The sequence below is a fragment of the Mus musculus genome, chromosome 3, assembly GCF_000001635.26.
Source record: "Mus musculus strain C57BL/6J chromosome 3, GRCm38.p6 C57BL/6J".
Classification (NCBI taxonomy): domain Eukaryota; kingdom Metazoa; phylum Chordata; class Mammalia; order Rodentia; family Muridae; genus Mus; species Mus musculus.
In genome coordinates this window covers 52,088,316-52,107,723 of record NC_000069.6, presented here as the reverse complement: position 1 = coordinate 52,107,723, position 19,408 = coordinate 52,088,316, and the positions used below count along the sequence as shown (strand labels likewise).

At 47.6% G+C, this 19,408-nt stretch overlaps 1 protein-coding gene across 2 annotated transcripts in view; it reads left to right on the top strand.

Moving 5' to 3' along the window:
- Window positions 1-2,404: 2,404 nt before the first annotated feature.
- Window positions 2,405-19,408, top strand: part of Maml3 (mastermind like transcriptional coactivator 3) — a 418,000-nt gene continuing 400,996 nt past the window's right edge. The window contains exon 1 of one of the 2 annotated variants that reach the window (XM_006501645.4): window positions 2,405-4,045. In XM_006501645.4, coding sequence (XP_006501708.1) covers window positions 3,581-4,045 — 465 coding nt within the window. In that variant the 5' untranslated portion in view covers window positions 2,405-3,580. The remainder of the gene's footprint in view (window positions 4,046-19,408) is intronic. The other variant, NM_001004176.2, reaches the window with a different exon arrangement.

Here is a 19,408-nt window from a genome sequence, read left to right as displayed (position 1 = left end):
TACACACACACACATATCAATCAAATGGTTACTTCTGTATGTAACTTTCTTGGTTTAGTTTTCTTTTTAAAAGGATTTATTTCTTGCTATTTCGCCTGCATGTATGTGCGCTGCATGTGTGCCTGGCGACTGTGAGGCCAGAGGAGGCTGCCAGATCCTCGGGAGCTGGGATTCTAGGCTGTTGTAAACTACCATGCGGATCCTGGGAACCAAGGTACTCTGCTGGTGTTTTGAGCCAGCTCTTCTGCCCCTCAGATTAGTTTTCTGGCTGTCACTGAGGAGCACTAATGATTCGGGAGTTTGTACATCGATTAGATGGATTTCAAAAAAGGAAGGCAACTTTAACAAGAGACCCTCTCCTATTAGGTTTTCCCTCTTATAGCCTTTCACCAAGATAAATAATTTGTTCCCCCTTTTCAAAGCCAAATAATTCAGTGGGTATTAAAGATACAGCTCACCATATAGACCCAATTAAATGAAGAGAACTATAGCTACAGATATCTGATACTATGAGGTTAGAAACAGCATCGCTACTAAACAGTAAAGCCAAGAAATGAAGAGGCTTCTTCATGACTAATGCATAAGTGCTCCTTAAGCAGGAAGGTAAATTACTCAAAACAGCTTCAGGAAGTCCCTGAAACTGACCAGATTCACTAGGCTCCTCTCAGCCAGAGTAAATGATAGAAGCTAAGAGTTGCTCTCAGACTTGGGAAAGAAACTGTTAAAAAAAAAAAAAAAAAAAAAACCCAACTCACAAAAACAAAAACACTCAGACAAGCCAAGCTGCAAAGAAGACTGGGATCAGATCAGCTACTCAGAAGCTGCAGAAACCAGCCAAGCTACCTGGAAGAGGTTTAGGTCAACTGAGGCACCTCCAGGAAAGGACCCAGTCCAGCCTGTTGAGTTGCCTGTAGGCTGTGCAGTGTGCTCCGGGTTTCCAGCTCTTGTGAGCTGTCCCCAGGCTGTGGTGGGCTGTGGTGAGGCAGCTGTCTTTGAGTAATTTCTGCTCCAGTAAGGAACCCCTCACCCATATTCCTGTAAGTAACACCAATGAAACTCATTGGTTCTTTAAGTTGGACCTTTGATGGCATCTGTTCTCTGGTCTGTGGTGGGTTCTCTGTCTGGAATGAGTAGGTGTGTGTATCGCACCTCCCCGGGAAAAGTTTTGTCATACAAAAAACAAGGCCCAGCCTTCTTTTATTCCTGGGTACTTTAGAAAACAGGGCTGTGTTTTTACCCCCTCCCCCCCCCAAATCCATTCAAAAAGCCGTTTCATGAACACCCCACCATCGAGGTCTGTAGCCCAGGGACCCCAGAAGTGCTAGCAATTTCTGCCTTTTCATTTTTGCAGACGTCTCTGGGCAATGGTGTAAGACTGAGCCAAGGGTGTTTGAACTTTCTTGTCAGATGTTCTACTCAGTGTCTGGGTAGATAATGTGTGATAATAATTAACAAAACCTGAGATTACTTCTCTGCAGCTACTCCATTTCAATCGTGCTATTGTGAATGTGAATCCATTGAAATAAAAAAATATATCTAGTGGTAAGCTAAGCCTGCCCCCCACACACTTTTTGGCTTGTTTTTGTTTTGGTCACAACAAACTGTGAAATGCTGTGTTTTTTTTTTCTTTCTTTCTTTCTATAGTTCTAAAGCATGAAATCTGCAATCTTTCCACTTGATTTAGGCAGGACCCTTAATTGCTGCCGTCATTAGCACCTAGTGTTCAAAACAGTCTGTTTAAATGTACTGTTAGTCTCACCTCCAAGTCCCTGCTTGCTTGGTTTTATTTTTTTTCAAGGATAAATAAAACAATAATCGTCATAATAACCACAGTCGTTATGTACAGAGAAATAAATAATATCCCAAGGTTTTGTTTTGTTTTGACTGCTTAGTTCTGTTCATTGAGGAATGGGTACTTTGATGAAATTTCCAGGAGGTAAAGGTGACTGACTGCCCCAGATCTTGACAACCTTGGTTCAAACTCAAGTACCCACCTTAGAGGACTCCACAAAGCTGTCTTCTGACTTCTAAGCGTGCGTGGGGTGTGGCACTAGGCACTTCTTCCCAATAAACAAATAAACGTAAGGAAAAAAAATTATTTGAGTTAAAGAGGGTCCTAGAGTTTGAGCAAGAGTTCACTAGCAGGGTCTTCTCTGGGCCTTGAAAACAAGCCACTCGTTTGCCTATTTCATTTCACATGGGTGGGGATGACAGCTGCTGGGAAGCTGCACTGTTTCTGCCTGGTCATGCACATTTCTGCAATATAATGCATAAATGTATAACAACAACTTGGGCTCGCTGGATACCTCGCTGGGCAGAAGGAAACACAGCCAGCCTGGCGCGTCCCCGCGCACTCGCGCGCGCGCACACACACATACACGCGCGCCGCGCGCTCACTTACACACACACACACACACACACACACACACACACACACACACACACACACACACACACACGGGTCAAAAGGTGATCCACTCCTAAGATTCCCCCCAATCTTTGTTTTCCCCCCTCTTCCTGGCAGGTCGGGGCTTCCCAGCCTGGGGAGCAGCTGGATTGGGGAAGGGGAGGGGGTGGGGGGGCAAGGGAGGCGGGAGTCAGGTCGGTGCGCGCCGCGCCCGCTCCCGCCAGGGGAGAGTCCGGGCCGGGTTTTGCACCGGGTCCCCGGGCTTGTCTCACGGCCTCCAGCCGCCGCCGCTGCCGTGTTTACTGAGCTCGCGCGTCCTGATATCACTCCGCTGGCATGGAGGAGGAGGAGGAGGTGGAGGAGCGCGAGGAGGAGGAGGAGGCGGCGGCGGCGGCGAGCAGTTGATCATTGTGATGGTGGCGGAGGCGGCGGCGGCAGCGGCAGCCTGGCCGAGCATTAGTGGCTGCTCTCCGCGCGGCGTTTCGCAAAGGACTCCAGCGATCTACTTTTGCAGTCGCCTCGGACTGTCCATGTGTTTACTTGCCCAGCCCGAGGACTCGATGTCTAGGCTCCTGTGAAATGCAACTGAGCAGCCAAAGTACTTTGAGAACACGGGGCGGCATAAACACCAAAACTTTTTTGTGGAAGGAAAATGCAATAAGCAAGCTCGCCGTTTTCCGATGCGGCGTGGAGTGAGTGTGTGTCGCGCGTGTCCGCACTGGAGGCACACGCTCGTGTGTGTACATGGGGTGTGTTTTTCGGTACGTAGGGAGAAAATGCTTGCCAACCACCGGAAACCTCCTGGAATTTATTAGAAAATAATGGATTATTAAAAGGAGGCAGGCGAGGAGCGGATCTCCCCTTGAGTTGCAAGCCGATCTGCTGCCGGCTCAGTTTGTTGGGATTCTATTTGTTGATAGGTGTCTGATGGTATTCTGATAACACCCCCTTTTTTTCTCCCCTCGATCTTTACAGTTTTTTTAAGGAAAAAAAACACCCCAAAATCTCTTCCCCCTTTTTTCACCCCGTGGGGATCGCTGTTTTTTCATCCATGTGCTTGCGTCTCCCCCGCGTTCCACTTAAACTATTTTAATCCTTGGACCCAAGGAGAAGGCTGATAGGGGGTGGATTAAAAAAAAAAGTTCTTCCAAAATAGTGTGCCCCGGGAGCAGGATGGGGGATTTCGCAGCCCCCGCTGCCGCCGCGAATGGTAGTAGTATCTGCATCAACAGCAGCCTGAGCAGCAGCCTCGGCGGGGCCGGGATCGGCGTGAATACTCCCAATAGCACTCCGGTTGCTCCGAGTGGCAATCACCCCGCTGCCGGCGGCTGCGGCGGCTCCGGGGGCCCCGGCGGCAGCTCGGCGGCCGTCCCCAAGCACAGCACGGTAGTCGAGCGGCTCCGCCAGCGCATCGAGGGCTGCCGGCGGCACCACGTCAACTGCGAGAACAGGTATCAGCAGGCTCAGGTGGAGCAGCTGGAGCTGGAGCGCCGGGACACCGTGAGCCTCTATCAGAGGACCCTGGAGCAGAGAGCCAAGAAATCGGGCGCCGGCAGCGGCAAGCAGCAGCACCCGAGTAAAACCCAGCAAGATGCGGAGGCTGCCTCAGCCGAGCAGAGGAACCATACGCTGATCATGGTGAGGGCTCACTGGGGTGCGCGTTGGGGTCGGGGGCGTGGAGTTCCTGGCTTGGGGGCTGTGAGGGTCTGATTTGCACCGAGGGATGAGGTGGGATGGAGACGAAGGGTTAACGTCAACTTTTCTCAGGGTAAACGCTTTCGCCGCCGCCGCTACCTGTTAATCTGTCAGGGTTGTCAGATTTGGGGAGGAAGGGATGAGAGGGAGAGAAGCCAGTCACGACTCCAAGGGGAGGAGGGAGCTTTAGTGCCAGAGTGAGGTGCAGGAAAAGTTTCCCCCTCCTTGTCTTAGAAATCGATGCGAACCAGAGTGAACCCAGGAGTAGAAACCACGCTGCTCCTCTCCGCGCCCCGCCTTCACCTTTCTCTGTACCACCGCGCCTCCCCAGATAGGTCCCCTTTCGCCCACCCCTCTCATCACATCCGCCGGGTGCAGGGAGAAATTGATGCTGTCGCACATTCTGAGTGGGCGCCAGGCCCTGAACCCTTAGGAGGGGAAGGAAGAGTCCCTGACTTCCTCTCCTTTGGGCTTGGGAAAGTCTGAGAGTTTTGTGAATGAACTTTGAAGTGGGTGAGAAGCGAGTGAGGGTGGCTGCGCGCGCGTACTCGTGGGGGCGCGCGCGGATGCCGGGCGCGCGAGCGCTGCGCTCGTCGCTCTAGACCCGCGGCTGTGGCAGGGCAGGTGGGGCAGCTGCGAGGGGGTCGAGAAGGAGGCGGGGGCGCAGGGGAGCCAGAGCTGTGCTCTGACCCTGCCTTAAGGCTTAGGCTTGCTCCCTATCCTCTTCTCCAACTTGCCCCCACCTCGCACTTCACCAACTTTCCGGCGACGGGTAACGAGCCCGGAGGAGTGGAGGAAAGCAGGGAGGAGAAAGGCTTAAATGGCCGGGTGGGTGGGTTCGCGGGAGGATGCGCAGCCAATGGCTTAAGTGCTAGGAGGAGGAAGGGGCCGATCCCACCCCTAACCCCGAGGGTGGAATCCTTTCTCTTATCTCCTCTCTAGGGTTCTCTAGCTTTCTTCTCTGGGAGAGGAGGAGGGGGGAGGCCGGAAGCTTGGGAAAGGTGTGTGCACTCCCTCCCCCACCGTGTCGCTAGGTTCGGGGCCCCGGTAATAGCTTTCTCCACGGAGCGCGCTCGCTCTCCCCACCGTGCCTTCACCGGCTGCACGGAACCCGGTGCCGGCCGCCCTCTCCCGAGTGCTTTCTGTTGCGACGCGCACGTTCCGGATCTCGGAGCGCCAGGGGTGGTGCCAGTGTCGCCGGGCGCTCGGGAGGGCGGGCGGTGACAAAGAGCCGGTGTGGGGGAGGGGAAGGCCTCAGAGCTGGCTCGCTCCCGCCCCCCACCCCGCACGTGAAGAGGAACAATTTGTTTATCTTGGGCTTCAAGAATCCTTCCCTCCTCTCTGCTCTCCTTGGCCCCTCCTCCCTGCCCTCCCTCTTCAGTGCGCTCCCGCCCAGTCCCGCCGGCAGCGCCCTCCTCCTCCCCTCTCTCCCTCGCGTGCTTCCCTCTCCACCCCCCACCCCCCCCCCCCGGGCCCTCCTTCCCCTCCCTTTTGGAACGCGGCCGTGGGGGAGGGAGCGGGAGGCGCTTTGTCCGCCTGGCGGCCCTGCGCAGTCCCCGGGACCGCCCAGTGCCTCCGGCCCTGCCCCCTCCGCCGCCCCAGGCCACCAGCGCGGTGGGAGGAAGAACCCGGGTCCCAGAGTCTTCTAGGGAGCTTCTGTCTTAAAAAACAGGAAGCTCTAAACCACGCACACACTGGCTTTTTCCTGATTGTACCCTGAGCTGGGACGAGATCGGGGTCTTGACTGTAGCTGGGGGACCTAGGTGTCATCTGTGTCTCTCGCAGTCCCCTAGTCCCCCTCCCTGCCCTCACTCTCAGTCATGGGAGATAGCGAACCTGAGGCTGTAGTAGAATAAGCCAGGCATCAAGGATTCCATTCTTGCCCGCCCCTCAACCCCCTTTAATGTTCACACACCTTCTGTTCCCAATTGCATCAAAATGGACTTTTTGCGTGAGATCCAAAATTCCCGTCTTCTGATACAGTTTACGACCTTTGGGGATGGATGCTGGGGGCGGGGTACTGAACGACTGTGGAACAAAAGCCACTATCTTTTTTTAGAGACCTGGTTCGAAGGCAAAAGGAGTAGAGTCAGGAGCCAAAAAGTTTTTTCTCTGGGCTCTGTACTCCCTTAACCACCTTTAGGTTGTGGAAGGAAGACAGGGGTGGGGGGCGCCTCTGTGCTAAGACACCCGCAGGTACAGCCAGCCTGTATTCTGAGAATTCCTAGGAGGGAGCTCGCCCAAGACAGTGGTTAACTTCAAAATGAAAATATAATGCTTATTTGAATAGATGAAGACAACAGCTATAAATTTCTCAATGAATTCTACTTCGGCAAGTTAATAACAAACTTGAAAAACGATTGCCTGAAAATCAATTTTTTTCTACCAGTTTTCAATAATTTAGCTTATTGACTTATAGAAATACCAAACCCGTGTGCAAAACAGTATATTCTAGCTTCTGCCGAATCACAGGCACCTCACAGATGCCAGTGTGAAGAATGTGTGACGCGTGGGATGAAAATAAACCGTTTCAATCCTAAGCAAAGACGTGTGTGTAGAGTCTGTGTACAGAGACAGAAATTAACATAGCCATCCTTTATGGGTTACATTTTCCTGGAAAATAATTAGTTTCAGAATTCACATCCGCCTCTGGGATGGAAGACTACTTTAAGCTTATCCTATGTATGAGATTAAAAAAAAAAAACTTCAAGATGGGTTACTAAGAAAATGTTCCTCTTCATTTTCTTGAATTGACTGCTGGATTATAGTGGTACTCTGTTGGGGCACAAAGCAATTAAATTTAGTTCTCAGATTGGACTCACTATTTGGAAAGCCCTAAAGAAAAACGGTGATCAGCCACAGCCAAACAACAGTGATGATAAAAATAAAATCGAAAAGGATTCTTTTCTGTTTTATTGCTATTGTTCACCTTCTTAGGACCAATATGTCCAAAGTACTAAATATCGATTGGCTCCTTCTGCCTGGCTTGGGTTAAGAGGACAATCTAATGAGGGCGTTGCTTCTTTGGCTTTGCTTTTCTGTCTTACACATTTACAAGCATAGGCATGAAAGACAGACAACACAAACTAGCAAGCCAAAAGCAACGGGAGGTGGGGAGCAAGTAGTCTTGCCCAGTCCCTGTTTTAGGTCATCGTGGGTTCTCTGTAGGCTGCTGCATACATAGAGCAGGCCACACTCCCAGATTTGAGTGTATATTCAAGTGACAGGTCCTTTCTACACAGGTAGAAATCCAACATTGGTCATCACCATTTTATATTTACAGAAGGCCCCCCACCCTGGCCCCTAAAGATCCCTTGGTGAGAACTGTTGACTTCACAAATTTAAGAATCTCAGTGGAGAAGTTGTCTTTCCAAAGATCTTTTTCTGTTAGCAAAATACGTTCATTCCAGCTCTTGGAGCAGGTTCTGGGTCCAGTGTTAAGATCAGCTATGTTTTGCTTTTCAAGCCCAAGACGGACGGACTTGACCAGGATGTCATCGTTTAGAGATACCAAGAAGCACATCACCGTGGTTTTGACATCTCAAAATGGCTGTAGTCTTACTGACCCTGGAGAAATGTGCTGTTCATGGCTCTCCCTGTCAACAGCCCAACAATTTATAGACCGTTTGCAGAGTGTGTAAATCTGTGGAACCCATGCTCCGAAGAGTTTATCGCATAAAATTCATTCGATTATATATGTATTAATCACTGAATATTGGATATAACTGCACCCCTTCTGAAAATGGTCCCATCTATCCTTGGTTTAGAGCCAGGAAATGCCAATATACTAGCCCACTACTGAACTTTTCTCCTCCGTGAATCCTGTTTGCCTTTTAAAATTTTATTTTATGGTGACCTTTGCCTGGACTTATCCTATCTGGCTGCTATCTGGGGAAGAGGGATGGTCTTTGCAAATTTCCCATTACCTGACTTAGTGTGCCTGGAGAAAACTGTGAACTTTTCTTTCTCTTTCCTTAACAATATGGTGTTCTTCTCTTTAGGTCTCAGAAGGCATTGTTTTCAAGCAGCAATACATATCATCCTGTTTTATTCTTTGGCCATGGTACATTTTATTTAGTGTGGAGTGGCCAGCAGTCAGCCAGCAAAGTAGAAGTCCAGTTAATCATTAATCATAATCTACAAAGTGAGATCCAGGCTGAGGCCCTTCCCAGGTAAAGCCAACTCCCAAGGAATTAGCATTTTTGATACTCCTCTTCCTGTCTTTTTAGAATCACAAGGGCACACTTTAAATTTATTTTTATTTTATTTATTTATTTATTTTTTTATTTTTTTGATTTTCTGGCACATACTAAGAGAGGAAGGGGCACGTTCTGGCCAGTGTTTGGTTTCTGTAGGCACGATGAGGATCGATGGCTGTAAGGTTTGCTTACGTTGAGTTACTTTCTACCTACGCCTGTGATGCCCAGGGCTCACTATTAGGTTTCCCAACAGGGCCTTTTATTTGGTTGAGATAAGAAGGCTTGAGAGCAAGCGTTCTCTTGTGTTCCGACACCCTTCTCCCCAGGATCTAGTACAAGAAACCGTTTTGCATGGTACACAGTAACAGCTGGATGCATCCAAAGCTCTTCTACTTTGAGAACGCTCCTAGAGGAATTTTCTGTGGGTGATGAATATTCTGTTGGTTTTCCACTAGTTCTTTTCTCTACTCCGTCCCAGAGCTTATGATGGCCAAAACCTGCCTTTTAAAACGTTATCCACCACAGAGAAGTGTGGAGTCAGTCAGACATCCAACTCTTACAGAGAACCTACCCTCCAGGTTCTCCTATATCAGCCTAGAGTCTCAAACAACTTTCAGTGTTGCTGTGTTGTTGAAGAGTTCCTGGTGGGAGTTTAGAGCCTGTGGCTCCCTGTTTTCATTTTCCTTCTCTGCCCTGCTGCTCTGGTCTTATCCTCTTTCTCTCTCACTTTAGCATCCTTTTCTCAAACTGGGATGAAGAAATAAGCAGAGAAAAAAAAATAATCATAACTAAAGAGACAATAAGATAAGACATTGCTTTGGAATAGTGTGGATTTAATGTTATACACGTTGTTTACTCTTCTTTAGCACAAATAATACAGCATAAACTGAATTTTAAACTTTATTACATAGTACTGGTACACAGTCTTTGTATTACTTCATAGAAGTTAAATTATCAATTTTATTTTAATTTGCATGACAATGTATAGTCTTCATAGGTTTCCATTATTATTGTAGCTTATTTGAAGGGGATAGCAGATTACTATTAAATCAGTATAGTCTTTTATGCCAACCGCTTAGCGTCAGGCACTATATATTCCCTTCCCATGATGCTTTGAGAAGAACGATATACTTTACCCTTCTCTTAATTTCAAACTCATTTGACATTGGTATTCAACGGAAGGAAGAGCTGATTTACGATGGTTGCTGGTAGAGGTCTGTTGTTGCTTTTTGCTTTTTGAGAAGGGTTTCTCTGTGTAGCCCTGGCTGTCATGAAACTCCCTTTGTAAATGAGGCTGTCCTGTGACTTAGAGATCCGCCTGCCCCTGCCTTTGCCTCCCAAGTGCCGGGATTAAAGGCCTGGTACTGATAAAGTTTTAAGTCTCTCCAAATTAAGTTTTTGTTAAGAAAACAGCATATATCTCAACCGGTCAAATCCAAAAGTTCATTTTCCCGGTTTGCGGGATGGGAATACGGCTTTTAGAAATCGTACCACTGTCACGTGGTGGCTCGTGCTCCTTCACCTCATTGGTTTTTGTTTAAAACTAAGAAGGTTCCAAGGAAAAGTGAAATAAGAGTGGGCAGCTCACTTGTGAAATGTAGGTGGGGGCTTACCGTTTAGCAGCTACTGAGAGATCAGAGTTCTGTTTAGCAGGTTAAAGAAGGGAAACACATTTTGTTTTTATTTTATTTTATTTTATTTTTTGAGGAAGGCTATCTGGCTGTTCTCTCTGACAAACACTGGAGAGAGGTTTCTGAGTCCCTTTCCCTGTTCCCCTAGGGCCATGTGCACACAAGCAAAAGAAATGGAAGCGACTGGTGGCCTTTTCGTTGGTTTTGAAGGCAGACGCACTGATCTTGGGGAACTTAATAAAAACCACGAAAGCCTTGCGGTGTTTCTTCTAAGTCAAGGAAAGTGATTCCTTAAGGATCTTTTAGGCACTGCCTTTAAATACTATCAGGCTTACCATTGGCTGGGAGGGACCTTATGCTGAAACGGGATCTTTTAAAATACTAATAACTGACCTTCATCCCCTTCAGCATTTCCTTAACAACTAGAGAACACTTCAATGAAATACTTAATTTCCCACTAACAACTTCCAGGCGTTCCTTCCTAACCCCTTAAATGCCTGTCCAGGTGTTAGCATCTGGCTCTGTAATGCTGCTCTGGTGGAACCCTTTCAGCCCTCAGCTGTGTCAGCATTTACTTCTGCTGGGGAAGAAGTGATTAGGATATGCGATGTGTGCTTCTTCCGTCCACCTTCTGACACTTCTTTCCCATCAAGGGAATGGGGCTGGAGTGCTATGCTTGCACTTGTGTAGGGCCAGCCTCTGACTGGGACGGATGACAGCTCTGAGAGACAAACTATCCCTGTTATCCTCACAGTGGTCAGTTTTCTGTCATTGGTGGTCAGGTGTGGGGAGTAGTCACTGGGAGACTGTGAATGAATCTGAAGGGACTGGTACCTGGTGGGAGCGCTAAGTATCTGGAGAGAATAGAAGGGCTTTAGTTGAGCAAATTCTGGGATAAACATGGGGGTCTAGCCGGAGGAGAAATGGTGGGTCTTGATCATTTGTACTTAACAACAGTGTGGCGTGGATAGTTGGAGTTAGATGAAAAGTCTGCTTTAAATAGTGTAGTCTCATCCGCACCTGACACTGTTGATTGTCATAATTTAGGGATGTTCTCCCAAGGGTAGAATTCTGACACATACCCAACAAAGAACACCATTTCTTGTTAATTTGTAACAAGGCAGGGTCCTCTGAGGAGAGGGAACTGCAACCCAGAAATGCCCCTATCTGATGGTCTGTAGGCAAGCCTGTGGGCTGTTTTCTTGATTGATATTCAGTAGGAAGGGCCCAGCCTATTGTGGACAGTGCCAAGCCTGGACAGGTGGGCCCCAAGCTGTATAAAAAAGCAGCCTGAGCAAGCCCAAGGGAGCAAGTCAGTAAGCAGTGTTCCTCCATGGCCTTTGGTTTGGGGTTCCTGCCTTCAGGTTCCTGTCCTGGCTTCCCTCCATCACGGACTATAACTTGTAAGCTGTGATGCAGAAGAAAGGATGGGGTGGGGCTTTGGCCCCACGGCTTTGCTCCATCGTTTCTCCAGAATGCGCTTGTTACTGAGAGAGATGTCCCTGTGGCTTTGATGGGTTGGAAAGCCGTGTGGTGTTCGGGTTTTGTCTGTCCAAGCTCACTGGGGATCGTCACTGGGGATGTGTGGCTTTTTCCTTCAGGATTGTTGGCTCTGTCTCCTTGCCTGTCTCAAAAGCAAAGAGTTGGCTTTCTCACATCTCGAGGCGTGGTGGTTAGGGTCCAGTGCACCAGTGGAGCAAGAGGCTGCTGGGACCCTTAGCTGTGTCTTCATGGAGGATTTTGGTCTTACCCTATTACCTCCTGCCTGAGTGCACAATGAAAATCGAATGCCTCCAGCCTCAAGTTAGTCCAGTGCCCGCATAAGCTGAGATCTAATGAGTTGATAGTGAACCACTGCTGTATGTTGGACACTCTTGTGATCTCTGGGAACTCTATGGTGAAGGGATACCCTTGTCTTCATTGGAGAACCGCAGGACATAGCTGCATGCTTCAAGCAGTTTTAAAATGTAGTGTTTGTGGTTGTGTTAGATATGTTCATTTTCATGGCAACAATAAATTAACATGCAGGAACCCAAGGATGATACTTTGTACTATCTAAATATTGATTTATATTTAAAAAAAAGCTTCCCTCCACTGCCCCCCTCCCCCACCTCCCTGGCTAAGTCTCTGATAGCTTATGCTGGCCTCGGCAGGTGGACTTGGTTTTCATTTTCTTTCTGACTACGTGGCGCTTGTAGTCTAGTGATCATGACTTGCTGTCAGGGTTTCTGAGCACTTAGCTAGGCGCCAGTAGGAAGGCACAGGAAGGTGCAAGGGCTGGACGCCATGGCAATGGAGACAGTGGGTAGAGCTGAGTGTGTAGTGGGATGGACCGTGGTAGGACTGAAGGGCTGTCATGAGAGGAGAGGATCAGAGATGCTCTTGTAGACCTCGGGTGTAAATTTAGGATCAGTGGTTAGCATTATTAGAAACCAGGTTTTGGTATAAAACCAACTTTATGGAAATGGAAGCTGTTCCAAGGGAATGGGCCGCATTGGTGAGTGGCAGGGTTCCATCAAGAGCTTGAGAATTGGCTGGTGTGCAGGAGGAGGACCAGGGCAGGGCACGTCTCTCTTTTCATTCTTAGGTCTTTGTGATTTGGAAAGGACCTACCTGTGATAGGAGAAGCTCAAAATACTGCTTGAATAAATTACTAAATGAAGGTAAACAGCAAGAATGGCTTAATTGTCTCTCCTCAGTGCCTTTCACTAACTTGTTTAGTCACCATGAGTTAGTATATTTGTCTTGTCTTCCTATCAACACCAGTTGTATGTAACTATATATTAGATTTTTTTTACATAATTGGAATCATATTGCATTATTATCCTAAAATAAACTTTCCCCCCATTTAAATAGATAGGTACTCTGCAGTTTTCGATATATATGCAAACACACATATATAGACAGGCAAGAGGGTTCAGCGGGTAACAGTGCTTGCTGCTAAACCTCACAGCCTGAGTTCAATACCCAGGACTCATAGAAGAAAAGGAGAAAACTGACTCCCACAAGTTCTTCTTTCACCTCCACATCCACCATGCACAAACACACATACACAAACAATAAATACATGTAATTTAAAAACAAGAATAAAGGAAAAACAAAGTCCCTTGTATTCTGGGCTTGCCTGGAACTTGCTAAGTAGCCAAGGATAAACTGGAACTCTTGCCTCCACCTCCAAGTGCTGCTGTTATGGGCATGCATTTGCCGCACATCATTGATACGGTATTGGGAATCGAACCCAGCGCTTCTCTACCGACTGAGCTCCATCCTCCACTCTGTATGCTATTGCCGTTGACCTCATGTGGGACACTGAGAGCCTCCACTCTTTCTTTTTGATAATTATGAATGTTTTACAGTGTGGTGTAAGAACCATTATTGGTAGACTCTATGGCCGGCTTCTCCATCTTGGCTTGCTTGGGTTGTTTGTTTGTTTGTTTGTTTTTTGTTGTTGTTTTGTTTTGTTTGAGGCAAGGTCTCACATCTCCTTCTTAGGTTTTGGTAATTTAATACTGCAGCTCCCTTATCCACACAACCCTCATACAGATTTGAGGATTTCTGTAGTGATGGTGGACTTCTTGAATTTGATCCTAGGACCCATGTGAGGAGGAAGAGAATGGACTGACCCTAACAAAATAAATACATGGAACTGTAAATCAGAATATATGTGTTTTGTTTTGTTTTTTCAAAAGGGAAGTCACCTGTAGTGTTGGTCTCTGCCCACAGCTTTAGCAGTTTTGTGTCCTGTTGTGCTAAGGACTGAACCCAGTGCCTTCTGCATGAGAGTGAAGTGCTCTACCCCTGAGCTGCACCCTGAATCCGTCTTAGGATATCAGTGAGTTTTAAAGGTTGTGTCTTACAGCAGTGATGTTCTTCCGCCTCTGTTGCTGTGGACTGGAGGCTTTGGCTGAGTCTGTGGCCCTCTTTGCCCTTCCTGGTGTTGCGCTTTCCTGGGCCCGTGCGAGGTGGTGACTGTGGGTGGGGTGGGAGGTGTTCGGTTGGCCTGGAGTGTCTATGGCTGTGTGTTCAAGTGGCTGAAATCTCAGTTCTGTGAGATGCTGCTTCCTCTGGGTTAAGTTGCCCTGACTAATCCAGTCGCCTGTGTGATTTAGTAATAACCACATGTTGACCAGCTGACTGTGGGAAATGCTGGAGACCTGCATTGTCCCCTCACGGAACTCACACCCCAACGTGGCCTGCCCAGAACTTGGCTGTTTGGATTTACCTTGGGCTGAGCAGCCTTCTCCCATGAGACAATTACACCATGGCAGCACTGTGCTTTGCTTCTGTGCTATTGTGCCTTCACTGGGCTGCAGGAGTCTCTCCTGGCACGCTTGTCTGAGCAGACCCATTTTCTCTAGAGCCATGTTCTCCCCAGGGCAAGGCCTTGTCTGCCTGGCTTTCCCCATAGGGAGGCAGTCAGTTTGAACAGGAGCCAGGCTTAAGGTGCTGCCTCCTGGCCTCCTGTGCCTCTGACCTTGTGTGTCTCTCTCTTTTTCATCTCCTCTGTCTACCCTTGGTTGCATCTGTGTCATGGTGACACTGGGGCCTAAACCCTGAACATGGTGTGGATGCCGCTCATGTGACCAGAGAAATAAAGCAGAGGTGGTAAGGTAACTGGGGACCTAGTCTTTATATTTTTTCCCCAAGTAATGCCAGCAGACTAAGCGTTATACTCCGGGTTATAACTATAATGCCTGTTTCAGCTACTTCTGTGTGTGCAGATTCTGTGTGCTTGGGTATGTGCTTGCACATATGTGTGCATCCATGTGTAAGACAGAAGAAAACCTCAAGTGCCATGCCTTGGGTGCCATGCCTTGGGTGCCATGCCTTGGGTGCCATGCCTTGGGTGCCATGCCTTGGGTGCCATGCCTTGGGTGCCATGCCTTGGGTGCAGTCTACTTTTCTGTTGTTGCTTTGCTTTGTTTTTGAGACAGAATGTCTCACTGGCCTGGTACTCCCCAAGTATCCCCCAAGATATCTGGCCACTGAACCCCAGGAATCCACCTAGCACTGCAATTACAAGTGCACCATCCTGGAGTGGCTTTTTTTTTTTTTTAAATTAAATGTGGGCTCCGGGAGATCAAACTCAAGTCCCTGTGTTTTTGAGATTAATTACCACACTGCCAGCTAAACTATCTCCCCAAGTCCGTTTAGCCACTTTTTGCCCCACAAAAGCCTCTGGCTACTGCAACCACAGATTCAATGCAGACTGAGGGAAAGGCTTCCTTATAACACTCACCCTACTTCTTCCATTTCACTAGCTTACATGGTGAGGGTTGTTGTGTTCACAGAATAACAACCTTTTCTCCTCACCAGGATCCTTGCACACCCAGTATCATAAACAGAGGGTCTTGGAGTTGAGGGCGGTACCTAGCCCAACCCTTCTGCCTCTTCCTTACCTACTTAATTAACTCCTTTTTCCCCTGGTGTGTGTCTTGTCATTTCTTTTGGTGTTTCTGGGTCTTTCTTGCACTGGAGTTCGTTTTCCTAAGGCTGTTTCTTAAGGGTGACTTTCACTACGCCCAAGGGCCCAAGGTACAGGGATGTCTTGCATTTGGTATGAAATACAACCTTGGTCTTTGTAGCAGAGTCCCCCGACCCAAGCGTTTTCAACATTAGTTATTTTAGAGCTGCTTGATTATAATAAGAACCATTTTCAAAGATGATTGAGAGCACAGCTTTGTTGTGATAAATATCTAACTTCCATCCCCTTTGAAAACATTTTCCTCCATTTTTACAGGTCCAGGAATGACCTGTTAAAAACGACCCCATTATAGGATTCTTTAAAAACAAACAAACAAACAAACAAACAAAACAAAAACAAACTTCGAACAAGTAGGTGCTTGAGAGATGTTTAATTTGTTATTACTTTTTAGAGGAAACTGTGTTTGAGGGTCAAGGCTAATCTTAAGAGAATTGACGCAGAGAAAGATCAGTAGGTCCAACTGGGCATCGGTGTTAACTTCTCTGCAAATGTATCTGATTAATGCCACTTTAACATATAGGTGGTTTTAGGGATATTGACTAAAATAAATGAGGTAAAGTAATCTCGGTTGTTTATTCTTGAGTGTAGGTTTCAGGTTTGAGTGGCAGAGGCTGGGCAGCTCCCCAGAAGGACCCATTCCCTTTCAGCCCTAATCTAACCCTGCGATCCCTCTTATCCTCTGCCTCTGTGGAGCAGAGAGGCTGGCGGTGGGAGTGGAGGCCTTAGCTAAGCTCCCAGGTGCTGTTTGTCTTCAATTAGCTCAGGCATTTCCTCACCCCAGGGTGATATGTGCAGATCTTTCTCTTCCAGTCACATGCAGTAGCCCTTTCCCCCCAGATTCTTAGATGTTGGGTAAACAGCTGCTTCTACAGAAGAGGCAACTTTCTCAGCTTGGAAGTTGTTATGGCTAAATGGTTGAAAATGTGTTGTGTCGTTTCACTAGGAATTTCTCAATGGTTTGCAGCTGCTATTGAAGTTTTTAAAAACAACGTTCCTCTTCTTTAATGGAGCATGGAGAAAATGATTTCGGAGTTGGGTTTTTGCGATGCCTCCTCAGAACTTGCCACGGGAAGGAATAATTGAGAAAGTTGTTGGTCGTCCCAGCACCTAAGCAGGAAGGATTTCTCACGCAGAAATCTATTTTTGGCCGATTTTATTTATCAGAATGGAATCTCTCTGTAGTCCACGGTGGCGCTGCTGGGAAGGTGGTTTTTGATGGTGACAAAAACAGGTCTTTTAGGTTGCAGGTCTGTTGGCACCCAGACTGTTGAAATCCAAGATGTGTGTTGCTTTTCCCGAGTTTGATCCCCTTCTTAGATTTGAGGGATCCCCTGATGAGGATCGTTCAGGGGCTTTTAGTAACTTTTAAATTCCTGGCTAAAATGGGAATTGGAACATTCTAGAATAGGTAACAGTAGCATAGTGATAGCTTGTATTTGTCAGAATCCTGCTTTGCCCCTCCCCTGGGGCTCGGTTGTCTGTATGAAGTGCTACACAGTTATCTGTCCTCTGGAGGGTCAAGGGATTGCAAACCTGAGACGTTTCTTGCCTCTCTCTTCCTGTAGGAGTTTCTGGGATTGGCTCCTGGGGTGGGGACTGCTATATAAGGGTGAGGAAAGGAGACTGGCTGTCTGTGGTTCTCCCTAGTACTTCTGTCATTCACTCAGTCTATCAGCAGAGATAGTGGATGCTCAGGATAATTATTTATGACCGTCTTTCCATCCAAAACGCGGCTCGTACTTCCCCTGTTTTCATCAACTTTGTGTAATCTATGAGTTTATGATACACTGAAGGGCAATAAATTTGGGAAGAGAGATAATTACCTCTGACAGACTTACAGAAATGAGGCCGCAAGAGGAAGCAGCTAGAGGATTGCCTAAGACAAGGCTGCAGTTACTCCACATGGGGAAAATGGTCCCCACAAGAGACTCTCCCATGTCAAGAGTCACAGCCCGGTGGGTCACACAGGTGACAAAATGAAGCAATGACTTCTGTGATTTTCTTCTTCCAAACAGACATTTTCCATAGTTTAACAAAATGGCCTTTTTAATTTTTAAAATGGGACTTTCCAGTGGAGGAACTCAAGGTGCTTGGTGCAGGAGGAGAACTGGCAAACCCTTATGGCTGTGCACTGCGTCCTTTAACTTCTCATAATTCTGAATTATTTTTGAGGAAACTATTTAACCTGACCTTAAAAATTAGTTTCCCTTTCCCAGTGGCAGCTCCTATAGTTGGGGTGGTGAACCTCAGGGGTATGAATGGGTCAATGTTCACTTGACTTTCCTGTCCCTCTCAGTGTGGGGCAAATGGTCTTAATCTCTATAAAGAAAGAGCCTCAGTGGTGTGGGTTACCCCACTGTTGTATTTAATTTTCTACTTTCTGGACTAATAAGAAAGTGTGGAATAAGTAAGAGATTGGGCTGGGAATATAGCTCAGGTGGCAGAGCGCCTGCTTAGCATGCAGGAAGCGCTGGTCCGGTTCTGAGCACTGTATGAAACCCGCCATATTGACATACATCTCTGGTTGGCGCTTAGGAGGTACAGGCGGAAGACCAGGATTATCACTGGCTATCTGTTGAGTTCCTGTCCCTCCTGGGATATATGAGACCCTGTTTCTAAAAGAAAATATGACAAAACAACACATGAGAAGGCTGAGAACTTAAGAGCTGTTTCTTCAGAGGACCCTGGTTTAAATCCCAGGACTGACATGATGGCTCACAATCTGTATGTAACTCCAGTTTTAGGGAGTCTGATGCTGTCTTCCGGCCTCGGGCACTGCATATACTTAGTGCATATACATACATTCAGGCAAGGCACTCACACATAAAATAAAATCTAAGAGACAGAGACAGACAGAGTGAGAAATAAGAGAGGGAGGAAGAGAAAGAGGGAGGGAGGGGAGAAGGGAGAGAGCACGAGACTCCTAAAGGCAAAGACTAGATGGTTGGGCATTCCACTGTCTTTAGTTTTTCTATGGTTTTTTCCTTGGTGAACCAAATCAAGCCCTTATCCACAGTGGGGATCGTCATGATCTTGGGGGAAGAGACAGAGAGGATCTAGCTGGAATATTCTGGGAGAGCATGCCTTATTGGGAGGGGCTTTTTGACGAGTTCTGCTGAGGAAGAAAATGACTGTCAGGTGTTTATAGGCGAACCAATCTGTCTTCGCCTTTGGCGGCTCTCAGCAGCAGGGTCTCCACACAGTGACTAGAGAATTCTTTGAAGTGGGTACTCCCAGAGAAGAAAGGGATGAGCCAAAAGGTTTGGGTCTCCCTATAAATTAAACCCAGCGTCAACAGGGATCAGAGCAAGAAACTTTAAGTGTCCAGTTTTCCCTTCTGTCCACACGGTCCCTTCCACTCCCTTCCTCCGTGCCCTGTGAATAAATAGCAAGTAGGTTTGGTGTTCATTACTCTTTTGCCGTGAAGACAAAGGTGACTCATCAGGCTAAATCGGAGATGGGGGGGTGGGGGGGTGGGGAGGATACCATTTTTCTCGCCGTGTACCAAGCTAGGTTACACGGAAGTGAATTCCCAGAAAAGTCGTAAAATAGTGAAGTAATCCTAAGACAGATACGGGGTCGACAGCTACAGGCACAGGCCCCTGAAGACAGGCCTCTGTGTTGTGGCGAGACAATACTGCTGACCATATGGTCTCATGGCAGGCCGGTTGTGGAAGTCAGTGGCTGCCTTTTGTTTGGGGAACTCTCTCAGCCATGGGTCTGTGGGAGCTCTCAGTGACTTCCTGTCTCCCTGGCAGGCATGCTCTTGGCCCCGGGCCAGGCTTGCTGTACTATTGCAGTCTCAGGCCAAGCCCAGCAGCTTGCATTTGGTAAGCAGTCATTGCTCCTGACTTTGGTCACTCAGCAAACCGTTTGTCCCACAAATACACACTAGGACCTTTTTTTACACGATATCTCCGTGGCAACTATTACAAAGAGAGCATTTTTTTTTTTTACGTACAACCTAATTAATTGATAAATGTATAGAATC